The 16,844-nt window shown below is 38.6% G+C and overlaps 1 protein-coding gene across 1 annotated transcript in view; it reads right to left on the minus strand.

Moving 5' to 3' along the window:
* LOC106072077 (heparan sulfate 2-O-sulfotransferase 1-like) overlaps positions 1-14,317 on the minus strand; it is a 73,092-nt gene extending 58,775 nt beyond the window's left edge. The window contains exons 1-2 of the mRNA XM_056041180.1: positions 14,270-14,317; positions 13,994-14,158 (exon numbers count right to left, since the gene is read on the minus strand). Coding sequence (XP_055897155.1) covers positions 13,994-14,158; positions 14,270-14,317 — 213 coding nt within the window. The remainder of the gene's footprint in view (positions 1-13,993; positions 14,159-14,269) is intronic.
* Between the last annotated feature and the right edge of the window lie 2,527 nt (positions 14,318-16,844).

The raw sequence follows: 16,844 nt of genomic DNA on the forward strand, positions 1-16,844 counted from the left end.
CAGAAATACCGTGTTACTAGTGACTTACGTGAGTACCAGCAGTTCTAACAGAAATATAGTTCGCATTTAAGACTACAGATGAGCTTCACTGTTTTTTTCAATACCTCTATTCAAGTCAGAACTTCTTCCTAGATCCTGGAGGGTGGGAGGAGGAACCTGGACGCTGGAGTCAAAAACGGCTCTAATGATCTGTCTAGAAATTTAACAGTTGATGTATACCGCTGAGAAAAGAATTACTAGGTCATTGGTCACACGGGGAAAACTCTAGTTTGACAGTTATAATTTAAAATAATAAATCAATCAATAAATTTAATTTTGGCTTGAGAATTACATCTAGATCTAGATCCAGATCCAACATCGGCTTGAAAGGACTATGCGTTCTTGGCGGGACTATCGCGTTCGGGATTTCCCAAATGTTAGGCATTATTTATTCAAGAGTTTAACACATTAACGTTTAACACAATTTAGAGCATTGCTTTCTAATGGACCTCATTCACCAATCGTAAACAAACAACATTTAGCCACGTGATAATATTGTAAAAAACAACGGAAAAAAAAACTGTCACGTGATAGCCATGGTGTATTGCGTAATTTGTATAGAAGAGATAGAGAATCACGTGGCTAAATGTTGTTTGTTTACGATTGGCGAATGAGGTCTATTCTATATCTTAAGGCTTATCATTGGAACATAATATGGTCTAGTAGGTCTATACATTCGCTTAACCAGGATTCTTTCTAAACCAGGAGTCTTTCTAGAGGTAGAGGAGGCGGGGTACAAATGTCCCCACTGTTTTTATTTCGAGAAAAACAATCGCTCTATAAGTTGTATAAAGAAGGTCTTGTCTTTTTTTTAAAAAGTATTTTCAATGTTGACCTTGTCTCCCATCAACATTAACAACACCTTACAGTGATTACAAATTCAAACCTTTGTCTCGACTTCAAGCATCTCACCTATCCAACATAAACTTGTAGGGAAAATAGACCAGCGCCAGTTGATCCGAGTTCAATGCCATGCTGTACTTGCATCTGTTGTTAGGCTAGACAAGAATGCAATGTTTAGACAAGTTCCCGACTCGTCGATATTACCTGACATATTTCTATGTGGTCCTCAAACAACCAGGCCAGAAGGAACAATGTTTCCTAAAGTGTTGCTGCTCTGGTACTTTGGTTACAGCCATAGAGCTTAACTTTTTCTCCCAGAGACAAAGACTGAGGACCACTTCTTGAATTATAACAAGTCAATGTAAGAAGACAGGCTTGAATTGTTCATCAAAATAGGAAGGGTAAAAAATGCGTGGCTGAGAAATCTTTTTTCTGGAATTCTTCACTGAAATTTCGTCAGTCCAAATGTTTAGACAGGATTCAAACACACGCCAAAACAAATGAGGCTTACAAGCAACGCTCTTGACCTCTCAGACAAGCTTCCATGCGATTTAAATTGCAAAACCTTTATAATGAAATAGATCACGTGACTATATCTTTGAATGAACGTTTCAAGCTTGTATATAGTATATCAACTCCGAAACTAAACCGTCGCCTCTGATTTTATTTGGGAGAGCCGAAATAAAGAATTAAAGAAGTAGGTTCCACCGAGGCTGCTGGTAGTTTAATTCAATTGTTATTTCTGTTTACATTTATACATTTTTGTACACACTCAATCGGTGTTCTAACAACAATGGTAACTACGAATGCCTGCTACTTGTTAGGTTGTGAAACCGTTCATACTTCAGAATGTTACAAAGTCCTCTAAAAATAGTATTAGTAAAAATAAAAACAAAATATTTAAAATGGTATCTGGAAGACGGTTTGCGTGCTGCCTATTCAAAAACATTTTTTTTAAAAGTAGTTCGAGTCTAAATTCGAACTGGAGCTTCCACGATGCAAGGCCGACTTGTTAGCCACTGAGCTATCCAAGTACTTATAAAAGTAGGTTTTTTAGAGGATTGTTAGTTAACAAATTTTAGGGAATGACTTAATTCTCTACTCTAGGCTTATCTTCCCCTTAGCTTAAATAGGCCCTCGAGTGGCCTAGAGTCTAGAGTCTCTATTTTAACTAAGTAACTAATTGATTATCTTTTTCATTGATTCTTGTGTAGTCATCCACAATGAAAAAATTGCAAACTTTCAACCAGATCCGAGAATGGGAAGTGGGAGAAATAACGCGTTCAAGATTCCACTTACAGAGTAGGTTGATACAAGTTGAACATAGCTTGAACTATGTGAAGAAACTAGTTTCAAACTTTGTAGCTATTTAATCTTTAAAGTAGATATTTCATTTTTAGGCTGATGTCTTCGATTGAAACGCAAAATCTACTAACAAAAATTGTTTTATTTACAAAGTGCCCATCTAGCCCATTACTTAAGGAGTTGATGACTCACAGAAAACTTGGCATTAGTCGAATAGTAAGCGTCATAAAAGCGTATTCGTCAGAAATAGTTATGTTTGAAGGGTCAGGCTATGGTTTTATAAACACCCATAGTGATAAGCCATTGACAAAACTGCAATAGGTATACAAGATAAAATGATGAAATCCGTTGAGCTAATACATCCGGTCACTTTAAGTAGCACCAGACATGGCGACAAGTGTTATATTGTGACGATGTGACTTTTGTTTTTCTATATTTTCCAAAACATTTCGCTTAGATCTTGGCCGGAAGTTTTGACTTGGACCTGAAGTTTCCAAGGTCAATAATATTAGCCTGATTGACCTTCGTGACAAACTAACAACACGGGTGTAGTTATAAATAGCCCACAAGTTGAGTGACTCAGAATGATGGTGAAAGCGCCTCACCAAACGAGTCAATTCAATACTATCAGAGCCAAAGTGAGTTACATTGAATCGATCACAGGCATAACATTAGACCACAGTTAGACTCTCTAAACGGTTGTTGGTCCTTTCAACTGAATCCAAAGCTCCGCTGCCTTGCGGCTATATCCAAACACGGGAAAGGCTTCGGGAGACAACCCTGATGAAAAATCAGGAGCTGGTGACCCTTAGGCAGATTGTGGCACACTGTGCTACAGCCTGGCAGAGCCTGCGGCGCTACTGACCCCAAACTGTTTCGGATATTCCGTTCCTTTGGTCTCATCAGCTGCGACGAGAGGGGGGAACTGCTGTGTGGGCGAAATCGTTCCGACCATAAGCAATGCACAGGCTTTCATCTCGCTTACTTAAAACTCAAACCAAAAAAACTGGAGGACACTCCAGCTTCGGCTAAACACGGGAAGTGGCAGTTACCGGTTAAGAAAATGGTGCCAAACAAAAAATGGCCAACTCCTCTACCACAAATGCGAAAGCCACCTTGACATGCAATATATGTGGACGGGAGTGTCTCTCCAAATCAGGGCTCCACAGCCACATGAAAAAGTGTTCGAGATGAACCATAGTCGTTCTACGACTGAAGGAGGCCGATGACAATTGAAGTGTCCACTAAATAACGAACATGGAGACAATTGAGTACTTCGTGGTATAAGCTGTGAATAGAAACTTCTCTCTTAAAAACAAGTGCCCACGCCTACACAAATATTATTATCAACAAAATATTTGGCTACTAGCAAAAATATCCCGGCAGGTCAAATCTGTTCCTCTGGTCATTACAACACTAAAATCGTGTTTCAACCCAGAATATAAAATGTTGACATTTTCAGAGAACATTTGAGCTATTTTTTTTAATAAGTCAAAGGATCAGATCACAAGCACGTGGTGCTTATGCTAAATCAAACATGACCTTTAACACCCAGCCTGTGAGCGCGTACACACATGTGCAAATGCCGAGATCTCGTTATTTTCTAACTTAACCTTGATCTATTCTAGTTGATGCCTTGAGTTCAAACAAAAACACTTAGTGCATCCATTTTGTTTTTCTACTTTCCTCCTAAATATCAACACAAAGGCTAAGGTAGGTCAGATATTTGGAGCATAAGAAAGTGCATACCCCTGTGTGTGGGGGGGCGGCGAGAGGTTTTCGTGAGTTGATATTTCTAAAGTAAATGAAAGGGAGAGAATTCAGGAGCACGGAGCCGGTGAATTATGGATCTTTGCAGACAACATTCAGTTAGACACAAACGTAATTACTGGAAATATGCAAATTTTTTTTTTCATGCAAGAAAAAAAAAAAAGCGAGTTTCATTTGAAGTGAAAGAGAGAAGGGGGTGGGGGTAAGGAGGAATCGTTATACGATAGAGATGTGGGAAAGGGGAATTAATGCGGGAAGAGAAAGTAAGCGAAAATGAGGTAACAGAAATCTGTGAAGTCTGTATCGAGTTATCTTCCCTAGCGACTGTGTCAAAGAAATGATTTCCTAATAGAATACATCACTGTATCTCACGCAATGACGTCTCCTAGGCAGCGCTCTCACTGGAGATTAACTTTTGTGAGGGGGGGGGGGGGGTATAGAAAGAGGAAAAAGAAGACAAAGACCTGATTGAAGAGACATTGCAATAGCGAGAACTAGAGTCTAAATCTTTGACCTCGATAGGACATTGACTTAAATAACTGACCCCGAGTGGACACTGGACAGGGACCTACATGATTAATCCCCAGTGGTCAATGACAGTAAATGAGTAACTGGACAAAGAATGCTGACATGTCATTAGGCTATCCATTTGAATCAGTGATTCGTTTTTTTTTTATTTTTGTATTTTTAGCCTTTATATCAGAAAATTGGTTCAAAATGCTGCAACAGACTGGAGAAATAGAGGGAGATAAACAGACTCGAGAAAACAGACTGGAGAAAACAAACTGGAGAAAACAGACTGGAGAAAACAAACTGATATAAACAGACTGGAGAAAACAGACAGGAGAAATAGAGTGAGATAAACAGACGGGAGAAAACAGACTGGAGAAAACAAACTGAGATAAACAGACTGGAGAAATAGAGTGAGATAAACAGACTGGAGAAAACAAACTGAGATAAACAGACTGGAGAAAACAAACTGAGATAAACAGACTGGAGAAAACAGACTGGAGAAAACAGACTGGAGAAAACAGACTGGAGAAAACAAACTGAGATAAACAGACTGGAGAAAACAGACTGGAGAAAACAAACTGAGATAAACAGACTGGAGAAAACAAACTGGAGAAAACAAACTGAGATAAACAGACTGAGACAAACAGACTGAGACAAAAAGACTGGAAAAAAATAGACTGAGATAAATAGACTGAGACAAACAGACTGAGACAAACAGATTAGAGAAAACAGACTGAGACAAACAGACTAGAGAAAACAGACTGAGACAAACAGACTGGAGAAAACAGACTGAGACAAACAGACTGGAGAAAACAGACTGAGACAAACAGACTAGAGAAAACAGACTGAGACAAACAGACTAGAGAAAACAGAGTGAGACAAACAGACTGGAGAAAACAGACTGAGACAAACAGACTGGAGAAAACAGACTAGAGAAAACAGACTGAGACAAACAGACTGGAGAAAACAGACTGAGACAAACAGACTAGAAAAAACAGAGACAAACAGACTGGAGAAAACAGACTGAGACAAACAGACGAGAAAACAGACTGAGACAAACAGACTGGAGAAAACAGAATGAGATAAACAGATTGGAGAAAACAGACTTAGACAAACAGACTAGAAAAAACAGACTGAGACAAACAGACTGGAGAAAATATAGACTGAGACAAACAGATTGAAGAAAACAGACTGAGACAAACAGACTGAGACAAACAGACTGGAGAAAATAGACTGAGACAAACGTAATGGAGAAAATAGACAGAGACAAACAGACAAGGGCGAATAGAGAGATGGAAAGAAAACTAAATGAGAATGAGCCTTAATGAAAGTGAACATGAAATAAAAGACATTAATTTGTGTTTGAGCTTTGATGAATTTCGAAACAGTTTTTGGTGCTGTGTTAAAATGGTATCTAATTTCTCTATAGGAGAATGCATTACTGCAGCGCAGAATGCATGCCAGCGCTTGGCGCTGGGGCTCCGATGGGGACTTTGCAGGGCTCCTCCGGGCCCCCATAGCTGACTAAACGGCGAGAGGGCGCAAGCGTAATCGCATTCGTCGCAAGTAAAAGTTTGAGAATCGGGTTAGAAACGAAATGAGACACTAAGAAGGAAGATGTGCTCCTGTCTTTCTCGTAACACTGTGCCAGATAAGTTCTATGCTTTAAATCACCTGCACCTGTAGAGTCCACCTGTCCACGGCCTATTAGCCCCATACCTGCCCCATATCCACACAACTGTTTGCTTCCAATGACAGATGCTCAAACGTAGAAAAACGACTCACTCGTCAGTGGAGAGATCAGCTCGCTCTTGCCCCCCCCCCAACCATGGCTCGGGTACGTCTGCTCTACAAGTGACGTTTCCGTCTGGTGAGGACCAGTCTGGACTGTGGGTCCTGGACAACTTTAGCTTAAGTGATGACAGGCCACACTGCATGTGCTGACAACATGAAGGTGTATCTAATAACGTGCTCACTCTTCTGGGCACAGACTTAACCCATACATCAGGTAACAAGGTAGCCGTTAAGGACCTTGACCCTAACCTTGACACATGTTTCGTTTTAAAGTTGAAAGAATGTGACGTGACAGGGATTCTCCTGAATGTCAAGAGTTCGAGGCCAAAGACAAGAGATTGTAATGGTTGGCCATAAAGAGATTGTAGTGGTTGGCCATAACGTGATTGTAGTGGTTGGCCATTAAGAGATTGTAGTGGTTGGCCATAAAGTGATTGTAATGGTTGGCCATAAAGTGATTGTAATGGTTGACCATAAAGTGATTGTAATGGTTGGCCATTAAGAGATTGTAATGGTTGGCCATAACGTGATTGTAATGGTTGACCATTAAGTGATTGTAATGGTTGGCCATAAAGTGATTGTAATGGTTGACCATAAAGAGATTGTAATGGTTGGCCATAAAGTGATTGTAATGGTTGGCCATAAAGTGATTGTAGTGGTTGGCCATAAAGTGATTGTAATGGTTGGCCATAAAGTGATTGTAATGGTTGACCATAAAGTGATTGTAATGGTTGGCCATTAAGTGATTGTAATGGTTGGCCATAAAGTGATTGTAATGGTTGGCCATAATGTGATTGTAATGGTTGGGTTGGCCATTAAGTGATTGTAATAGTTGACCATAAAGTGATTGTAATGGTTGGCCATTAAGTGATTGTAATGGTTGGCCATAAAGTGATTGTAATGGTTGGCCATAATGTGATTGTAATGGTTGGCCATAAAGTGGTACATAGCAATCAAAAGAGGTCAATCATTGTACACATTTTCGATCCCTTCATTAACATTGAAACAGGGTTGGTGTTCAGGGCAAACAAATGCAAAATTTTATCGTTAAAAAAAAGATACATTTTAGATTATTTACATCTAACAAATGTCTGAAAAAAGTTCATTTTAAATAAAATAAATAAATTATGGCTTTTATATAGCGCTACTTTCACGCTTAAAGCATGCTCAGAGCGCTTTGGTCCAATCTCAGTTGTGGACCAGTGGGGGGTAGGGGGTATCTAGGAGTTGGTTTTCCGTGCTGCCTTCAGGCGCTCATTTTATTCAATTATAATGTAATTATAGCCATAATGTATTAAACAGAATATAGACCCATTCCTAAGAGGTTAAACTAGTCAAATAAACTGTTTTTGACTAATAGATTTTTTCCCCTTATTCAGAATACCTGTCTCCCCCCCCCCTTTTTAAAGAATGCAAGTTTTACCTAAAGTCCAAATTTACGTTGTGTTTCATTGTATAATATGCATAAAATAAATCCTGTCAACACGACATGTTCAGGCTGATCTAAACGGTGTGTTGATACCTGACTCACTCTATGGAAGCCATCGATATATTGCTTTGTTTCAAATTATTTCTGATTCATGTTATGGAAGCTATAGAGATATTGTTTTGCTTCAAATGATTCCTGATTCATTGCCATGGAAGCTATAAAGATATTGTTTTGCTTCAAATGATTCCTGATTCATTGCCATCGAAGCTATAGAGATATTTTTTTGTTTCAAATGATTCCTGATTCATTGCCATGGAAGCTATAGAGATATTGTTTTGCTTCAAATGATTCCTGATTCATGCCATCGAAGCTATAGAGATAATTGTTTTGCTTCAAATGATTCCTGATTCATTGCCATGGAAGCTATAGAGATATTGTTTTGCTTCAAATGATTCCTGATTCATTGCCATGGAAGCTATAGAGATGTTGTTTTGCTTCAAATGATTCCTGATTCATTGCCATGGAAGCTATAGAGATATTGTTTTGCTTCAAATGATTCCTGATTCATGCCATGGAAGCTATGGAGATATTGTTTTGCTTCAAATGATTCCTGATTCATGCCATGGAAGCTATAGAGATGTTGTTTTGCTTCAAATGATTCTTGATTCATGCCATGGAAGCTCTAGAGATATTGTTTTGCTTCAAATGATCCCTCATGCTATGGAAGCTCTAGAGATATTTTGTTTGCATATTTCTCTTGTGTATTCATCCTCTTCACGGCGGCAAGTAAAACTTAAAAGAGACTATGACAAAGTGAAGACAAAAGATAATCCAAGAGATGCTCAGACAGCTGAACATAAAGGAAATGAAGACTATCACACACCTTCTCCCCTCCCCCATACACACTACACCTGCTTCATCAGACAGGGAAACCAAAAAAAATGTCCAATATAGATGCACCTGCAGCAAGCAGGGAGATGTTCTACGATACACGGACAGTGAGTGATGGAATGGCAAGGCGAACTTACGGTAATTATGAACATTTACGTGTGAGCGGAGCTGCCAGAGAAGGTCAAGCCCTGAACTAGCCCCCAAGGACATTGTCAAAACAGAAACTACGCCACAAAATTTGTGAGAGCACAACAATTTCAGCAGTTTAAACATTATTGGCTTCTATTTCATTTTGTTTACAGTTCGAGGGTCTGGTGAGATTTTTCTGTTTCTTTGAAGGTGTCAGAAGAACGAGATTTAAGAAAATATCAACTGGACATTAGGCGTACTTATCAATCAAATTAAGATTTAATTTCTTTATCTTCATTTATTTTTAGAGCACTGGTCATTCTCTAAGGCTTCGAAATAAGACTTAAGTCTCTTGAGCACGATCCAGGAAGACGGCCATGTTTTATTAGGGTTTCCACGTCTCTGTACAGACAGAAACCTGTAGTACGTGGCTTAAAAAAAAAGGGCGCGATGGCTGAGTGGTTAAGCGCTTGACTTCTGAACCTGAGGTCCTGGGTTCAAATCTCGATGAAAACTGGGATTTTGAATTTGGGGATTTTTAGGGCACCCCCTGAGTTCATCTAACTGTAATGGGTACCTGACTTTAGTTGGGGAAAGTAAAGACGGTTGGTCGTTGTGCTGGCCACATGACACCCTGCTCGTTTACCGTTGGCCAAAGAAACAGACGACCTTAACATCATCTGCTCTATAGACCGGAAGGTCTGAAAGGGGAACTTTTATGTTCTAGTACATTGATTCCAAGTGGAATATTCGTATCAGACTTGCTGGCTTCTAGCTGAGGGCTACTAACCAACTAGCAAGTCAAAGATTTATGAAGTTTTTATAGCGCACACAAAATGATATTTAAAAAAACATGCCAGTCAACTGCAGCCACACCAAGACTGATAGATTTCCCACAGCAGCTAATAAGCCTAATCATTAACCTGTAGAACTTGGGGAGTATTTTTTTTAATGCCAAAGCAACAAAAAAAAAAAAGATGACATTACAAAGGCCAACGTTGGGGCGCGGCCAACTTACACGATTTAGCAAAGGCTAACTTTGCAAGAAACAAACGTGTTCCATTCATCCATTCCCAAACTCTGGACGAAAATGGCGTGCATGATTAGAGTTGGCATTCAGACAAATGGCATTTTCTAAAACACTTAATTACCTTGCTTAAGGACGTGGGTAGACATAAAAGTATATGTAGCCGTGGGTCTGTGCGCGCGCGTGCTGCGTTTAAATGGTCACACGTGACGTAAACCGCAAATTTAATTTAAACACCATTCATCACGAACATTTCCCGTCCGTATTTTTAAAATCCATAGACAGCAGAAGCAGACGTCTAGAGAGCGGAAGTTGTGCAATAGAAGAAAAAAAACTCGCTGTTTTCCTTACTCCCCCCGTCTCTCTCAATGCCATCACTTTACATTGCAGCCCATTCAATAAGCATGTCATAAATCAGCGCGTCTCAAACTACTTTCTGATTGTGGTTGTGTGTTCAGTTGTAGCTCTCGTCTTAACCTTAATGGTGTAGCACTTCATTTCATATAGAAAAACTTGGATAAAGTTCCAAAACTTATTTTCTAACAACATAAATGGCCTTTATTTAACACAGTGATGCCCAACCTTTTTCGACCGGCGGGCCATTTTAATTTTCGACACTCGTGTCCCGGGCCACATCATGGAATAAATTTTTAAAAATGAAATAGCGAATAATCCATTTTAAATAGTTTTATTACAAACTATAATTACAAACCCGTAGCAGTTCTAGACAATTATGTAAGATCGCTTTCATCTGTTTTATCAATGAAAAGTTTGTCTAATGATGTCTAATCAATGAAGTGCTTGTAAACATTTCAATTGTCTGAATGTCCTTAACACTTGATTTCGGAAATTTGAAAAGTTCCTTCATACACATCATTGAAGAAATCTCTTGTTTGCATTGCTCTAAATTTCTCAAGCAGGAATGTCTGGCTGTGTAAGTCAATCAGCTCCATTTGCAGATCTGTCGGGGCAGTCCTCAGTGGCAACAGAAAACAGTTCAAAATCTGCTGCTCTGTCGTTTAGTTTTGAATGGAAATTCGTACCAATATCGTCCAATCGTTTGCAATGCTTTAACTGTTTTTCTTCCCAGGACAAATTCTTTCATCACTGCTAGAAAACAATTTTTTAACGCTTCATTTCTCATAAGTTAAAACAACTCTGTAGTTTGCCCTTACCGTGGGCACAAATCTTATCTCTTTTCTCGTCAGTCGCTCAACTCACTCAACTAGGCGTAATTTGGCGATTTTTTTCTTTGAGGCTCAAACCAACAATCTACATTCATAATCTAGTTTTTGTTCCTACGGCTCTACCATTAACTCACAAATATTAAATGGTACGTATTATTCTCTTTGATATCAAATGAACGTTACCAAAATTGATACCGAATTGATGCCCTATATTACACACAACATGTTTAGAGCACGACTAGCTCAAGACAGCAGCGGAATTATCCAAGAACCTAAAACAACTGTCAACACTTGTCACCGAACAAAATAAAAGTTGTGTTCATTATAAAAAAAATAATATGAATATTAGAATATATTTGATTAGAATGAAATCCATCCAAGAAAAAGTCCTAACGTATCAAAAATACATTTTTCAACCTTTTTAAAAATTTTCTTCACTTTGTGCCGATGTTTCGGCGGGCCGGATGGAGCCACGTCGCGGGCCGGATTTGACCCGCGGGCCGTAGTTTGGGCATCACTGATTAACAGATATATCGATATATACAACCTTCTATTGCAATGTAGAAAAAGTATGAAAAGAAATAAAATTGCGGGATGCCTAATGATTTTAACATGATACTTCAATGAATTTCAGCTTTCAATCTCCTAGAATCACACGTGGATCGGTCTTCTGCCCACATCCCCCCGCTTTATCTTCCCTTGTTCAGCCTTTAACATCTACTCATGTGAGTTTTGAGTCGTTCTCAGGTAGGAAAACGCTGAACACAAAAAAAAGAAAAAGAAAAAGAAAAAAAAGCACATCTTTTCCTGTTTCCTTTTGCACTATTTTTCCATTGTATGACGTCAATCAGATATTTTACTAACGAGGAAGGACAGGGTCGATGTAATACCAACAAGGGAACTACTTCTCGTCTCGAAGTGATACCAACAAGAGAACTACTTCTCGTCTCGAAGTGATACCAACAAGAGAACTACTTCTCGTCTCGAAGTGATACCAACAAGGGAACTACTTCTCGTCTCGAAGTAATACCAACAAGAGAACTACTTCTCGTCTCGAAGTGATACCAACAAGGGAACTACTTCTCGTCTCGAAGTGATACCAACAAGGGAACTACTTCTCGTCTCGAAGTGATACCAACAAGAGAACTACTTCTCGTTTCGAAGTGATACCAACAAGAGAACTACTTCTCGTCTCGAAGTGATACCAACAAGAGAACTACTTCTCGTCTCGAAGTGATACCAACAAGAGAACTACTCGAAGTGATACCAACAAGAGAACTACTTCTCGTCTCGAAGTGATACCAACAAGAGAACTACTTCTCGTCTCGAAGTGATACCAACAAGGGAACTACTTCTCGTCTCGAAGTGATACCAACAAGAGAACTACTTCTCGTCTCGAAGTGATACCAGAATGAGAACGCTCATTTATTAAAAAAATATTTATTTATTTATTGTGTAAATTAATAGAAAAAAAAAACCTACACTGTAGCTTCGGATGATTACTATTATATTTTTTTAAAAAAGGCAACTGAGACACAATAAATCTCAACATAGCAAGTTGCGCACCAAAAACTGGCCCGTTTACGCTTGGGGGGAAAGTATTTGTTCAGGGATTCTTGTCTTCTGATAACCTTGTGTTGATCGTCTTTGTTAAAGTGCGCGCGAACCAAATAAAGCATGCATAGCCTTTAAAGCAGGGGTTCTCAACCTGTTGGTCGCGACCCCCTTGGGGGTCGAATGACGATTTGCCAGGGGTCTACTATTCTATTGCTGTATGTGTGTGTGTTGGGGGGGGGGGGGGTCGCGGCACAAGGTGGATTGTAAAAAGGGGTCGCCGAGCATAAAAGGTTGAGAACCGCTGCTTTAAAGTTTTAATGTATAGCATCCAGCTACCCAGCCACCACCTTACTATGTCTAGCGCACAGTTTTAAACTGTGATTGTTTTTCCAGTCTCAGGTGCTTGCTGTGGTGTGAGTTTAAGGGCTACTAACATAAAAACGGCTTGCACGAGGAGACGATCCTAAGAGGTCAGCCCAGTACATAGACCAAACCCGCCAGTGATTTGAACGCGAACAACGTCGCTAGTCAATCTGATCACGTGCTAGGCCGGACAAAGACCGGGCCGTAAATGTCAAGTTTATGATGATTGTACTCGGGCTAGTCTTGGAGCCAGACAAGGCTTGAAGAGTCTCTCTCTTTCTTCTTAATAAGACACAGACTTCGTCAAAAGTACTTGGTTCTTTTTGAAATAGTACTTTCAGAATACAGGACTCGATCATTGAAACATGTCTTACGAGTTCGTTTCGGGATTCTGAACAATACTTTTTGGAGCGGCGATCACGTGACTTTTAACTGGGCTCAAGTGATTACAGAGCGTGTTAATGACACAATTATATAAACGTATTTTTAAAACTCAAGTCTAAGGTACAAACGTTCTCTGGACCTTGTTGGTTAAATAGACCAAATGTTGTAGAAAGGACTCGTAGCTTTAATGCTCACGAAAGGTAATGTTATACAACTGACCAATAGTGTGAACCCCTGACCCCTTTTTTTTTTCTACGCCTTTTTTTTTCTGTATATATATCCTGTCTCGATAATTGTAATATTGGGGGATTTAAAAAATAAACTAAACGATTCAAAGGCGTAAACCTGAATTTTAATTTTGCCAACTTTAAAAAAAAAATGAGCTATAAATAAATGAGCTTAGAAATCGGCGAGTGCAGTTCTAAAAAGTGCAACAAAATTCTCATAGAACTTAAAGAAACCTTAACACATCACGTTCTTTCTTCTGGCACCGGATATACCAAAGTGCTAGCTATTTATAGTCTTTCCGCTATAGATGAGAATCTCCAAAATAAATGTAAACATTTTTATTTGGCCAGAACACTGTCCAATCCCTTGAGCTTATTTCTGTCACGTGTGAGAAGAAAGCAAACCCCTGGCTTACAAGATTGCAGTCTGCACTTTCTTGGACACATAAGTACATAACTAGTCTAGATCTAAGTGTCAAATGGAATCAAATAAACGAGCCAATAGTTTTATAGTACATCACCATCGTGGACTCACCTGGTCTGATAATCCCAGAACTCTCTGGTTCTTTGAGATGTTGACGTGTATCACATGGAACTTGTTGATGGTACACAGGTCGTAGGCGATGCCAGCGAAGGAGGTGCTCCCAGTTTTGGGCACACGGTTGTAGATCAGGACGACCTCGTCCTCCTTCAGGCTTGACTGAAACAGTAAGCCAACATTAGAATGGGGCCAACAGCAACTCAGATCGGACGGTCAGTGGCGTGGAGAATACTTAGAGTCTTAATATCACATTAAGCAGATACCGCCAACATTGTTTTGAGGCACAATTTTTACTTCAATACCCAGTGACTTGCACATCTCAACAATCAACAACAAAAAAAACATCTCAAATTGACAGGGCCAAGAACTCAGTTTATTGAAGACTTTGACATGAGTTCGCTTGGTGTTGGGAGAAATGTGAGATGAACATGTCATTGTATTTTAACAAAGCTTGTATCAACTCATTTTGTCTGTCTGTATGTCTGTCTGGTAAACAGTTGGTGCACATGATTTCTTCCAGACCCAATCTCGCATCAAGTTGAGACTTTGCACAATTATTTCTTGGCACTGACAAAACGAGAAACAATATAAAAAAAATAGTTAATTAACTATTGGTAATTAATTAGAGTGTTTGGTAGCGAACAGGGGAAAGAAATTGTACTCGACAGAATCATTCCCATTTTTACTTTATGTAGAGAATTAGGTCGTCGCTTAATAGTTTGAAACTAACGATAGATAACTATAAAACTTATTTTCATAATCACTTTGCTGGCACAGTGGTTAGTGTTTTGGCTTGAGGTGGCTTGAGCCCTCGAATTCGAATTCAAGTCGTGCATTTAAAAAGCGATCAAGCTATCATTCACATTCTTCTCTGACAAAACGAGAAACAATATTAAAAAAATAGTTAATTAACTATTGGTAATTAATTAGTGTGTTTGGTAGCGAACAAGGGAAAGAAATTGTACTCGACAGAATCATTCCCAATTTTACTTTGTGTAGAGAATTAGGTCGTCGCTTAATAGTTTGAAACTAACACTAGATCACTATAAAACCTACTTCATAATCACTTTGCTGGCGCAGTGGTTAGTGTTTTGGCTTGAGGTGGCTTGAGCCCTCGAATTCGAATTCAAGTCGTGCATTTAAAAAGCGATCAAGGAATCATTCACATCCCATCCCTTTTCCCCAACTGATTCTGATAAGTGGTAGGATCATAGCGCATTCAGAAAGCTAAAAGCATGAAATTGCGCTAAACAAAAAACTATTGGTAAAACTATTTCTAATCACACAGATATGTTAAGTGGTAGGATCATAGCGCATTCAGAAAGCTAAAAGCATGAAATTGCGCTAAACAAAAAACTATTGGTAAAACTATTTCTAATCACACAGATATGTTAAGTGGTAGGATCATAGCGCATTCAGAAAGCTAAAAGCATGAAATTGCGCTAAACAAAAAACTATTGGTAAAACTATTTCTAATCACACAGATATGTTAAGTGGTTGGATCATAGCGCATTCAGAAAGCTAAAGGCATGAAATTGAGCTAAACAAAAAACTATTGGTAAAACTATTTCTAATCACACAGATATGTTAAGTGCTAGGATCATAGCGCATTCAGAAAGCTAAAAGCATGAAATTGCGTTAAACAAAAAACTATTGGTAAAACTATTTCTAATCACACAGATATGTTAAGTGGTAGGATCATAGCGCATTCAGAAAGCTAAAAGCATGAAATTGCGCTAAACAAAAAACTATTGGTAAAACTATTTCTAATCACACAGATATGTTAAGTGGTTGGATCATAGCGCATTCAGAAAGCTAAAAGCATGAAATTGAGCTAAACAAAAAACTATTGGTAAAACTATTTCTAATCACACAGATATGTTAAGTGGTTGGATCATAGCGCATTCAGAAAGCTAAAAGCATGAAATTGCGCTAAACAAAAAACTATTGGTAAAACTATTTCTAATCACACAGATATGTTAAGTGGTTGGATCATAGCGCATTCAGAAAGCTAAAAGCATGAAATTGCGCTAAACAAAAAACTATTGGTAAAACTATTTCTAATCACACAGATATGTTAAGTGGTTGGATCATAGCGCATTCAGAAAGCTAAAAGCATGAAATTGAGCTAAACAAAAAACTATTGGTAAAACTATTTCTAATCACACAGATATGTTAAGTGGTTGGATCATAGCGCATTCAGAAAGCTAAAAGCATGAAATTGCGCTAAACAAAAAACTATTGGTAAAACTATTTCTAATCACACAGATATGTTAAGTGGTTGGATCATAGCGCATTCAGAAAGCTAAAAGCATGAAATTGAGCTAAACAAAAAACTATTGGTAAAACTATTTCTAATCACACAGATATGTTAAGTGGTTGGATCATAGCGCATTCAGAAAGCTAAAAGCATGAAATTGCGCTAAACAAAAAACTATTGGTAAAACTATTTCTAATCACACAGATATGTTAAGTGGTTGGATCATAGCGCATTCAGAAAGCTAAAAGCATGAAATTGCGCTAAACAAAAAACTATTGGTAAAACTATTTCTAATCACACAGATATGTTAAGTGGTTGGATCATAGCGCATTCAGAAAGCTAAAAGCATGAAATTGCGCTAAACAAAAAACTATTGGTAAAACTATTTCTAATCACACAGATATGTTAAGTGGTTGGATCATAGCGCATTCAGAAAGCTAAAGGCATGAAATTGCGCTAAACAAAAAACTATTGGTAAAACTATTTCTAATCACACAGATATGTTAAGTGGTAGGATCATAGCGCATTCAGAAAGCTAAAGGCATGAAATTGCGCTAAACAAAAAACTATTGGTAAAACTATTTC

The sequence above is a fragment of the Biomphalaria glabrata genome, chromosome 9, assembly GCF_947242115.1.
Source record: "Biomphalaria glabrata chromosome 9, xgBioGlab47.1, whole genome shotgun sequence".
NCBI classification, from domain to species: domain Eukaryota; kingdom Metazoa; phylum Mollusca; class Gastropoda; family Planorbidae; genus Biomphalaria; species Biomphalaria glabrata.